The sequence below is a fragment of the Haplochromis burtoni genome, unplaced genomic scaffold (assembly GCF_018398535.1).
Source record: "Haplochromis burtoni strain Fernald_Lab_line unplaced genomic scaffold, NCSU_Asbu1 Contig_4, whole genome shotgun sequence".
In the NCBI taxonomy this organism is placed as follows: Eukaryota; Metazoa; Chordata; class Actinopteri; order Cichliformes; family Cichlidae; genus Haplochromis; species Haplochromis burtoni.
The window spans coordinates 1,651,661-1,652,649 of record NW_024582365.1 but is presented as its reverse complement, the minus strand read 5'-3'; the positions used below and the strand labels follow the sequence as shown (position 1 = coordinate 1,652,649).

Genomic DNA, 989 nt, shown 5'->3' with positions numbered 1-989 from the left:
TGCAACATTAGAGTCACATTATGAATATATGATTTCAGCCTCAAGGGAGAGCGATGAGGCCATAGAGTTAAACTATTAATAACTGCGTGTGGAAGCCTTTTTGCTGCTGCTGCGCTCTTCTGTTGCAGCACTTTGCATTGCAGCTCACATCTGTTATCAGATTGTGCAGCCGGCCCTTTTGGAGGAGCCCAGCTGGCTCTAATCTCAATGGCCTGGCAAATGGATCCACGCTTCTCCACTAGTACAGAAGGTGTAGGGAGTGCGGCATCGTGTTATTTATTCAAGGCCACGACTTCGGTCTTGTGGTTCGTGACCTTGTGCTCTGAACACCAGTTAAAAATATGTGTGGTGTTGTTTTGTTGTGTCCTCTGTGCTCATGGCTTTCCTGAGAGTGCTCTGCCGCTTCTCTTAAGATTATCCGTAGTTATCATGTATTACTATGATGGAGAAATGTAGAACAGGATTTCTTTAATTAATCAATGTGAGAAAAACATGTTTTTTCCTCAATCCTGTATGATGTCAAGTTTGCAGATGCGAATATGTAGAAAAGAAAGCAGCTGTTGTGTGCACATTATTTTAAAAACACTTTTCTTTTTCTTGTGCAGATGTCCGTACCTGGCTGTTCATCTTTGTCCCGCCATCCCAGTTTTTGCTGTCCTGCTGTTCCTTTTCGTTATGGCCATGCTGTTGAGGACCAGCTTCAGTGACCCCGGGGTGCTGCCGAGGGCCCTTCCTGAAGAGGCTACATTCATTGAGATGGAAATTGGTAAGTTACAGGATTTGCGGACAGACACTCTCCACTGCTTCCCTTATAACTTCATGTGAAAAAGGTTTTCTATGCTGTCCTATGAAAAATTAAGTACACCCTTACTGCAGGTGATTAAATGATCATCAGCAAGTGTGGGTATCTCTGTAAAAGCACAAGATTTGTAAGTCTGCTGGTCTGGAAAATTCAGGTGTGTGTTTTAACACAATGCCGATGCTCCCAG

At 43.8% G+C, this 989-nt stretch overlaps 1 protein-coding gene across 2 annotated transcripts in view; it reads left to right on the top strand.

Annotated features, from left to right (window-relative positions):
* zdhhc9 (zinc finger DHHC-type palmitoyltransferase 9) overlaps positions 1 to 989 on the top strand; it is a 28,430-nt gene that overhangs the window by 11,078 nt on the left and 16,363 nt on the right. Inside the window, exon 1 of one of the 2 annotated variants that reach the window (XM_042220762.1) lies at positions 37 to 766. The exons of the other annotated variant lie outside the window; for it this stretch is intronic. Coding sequence (XP_042076696.1) covers positions 493 to 766 — 274 coding nt within the window. The 5' untranslated portion in view covers positions 37 to 492. Of the gene's footprint in view, positions 1 to 36; positions 767 to 989 lie in introns of those variants that run through there. 2 annotated transcript variants of the gene reach the window in all.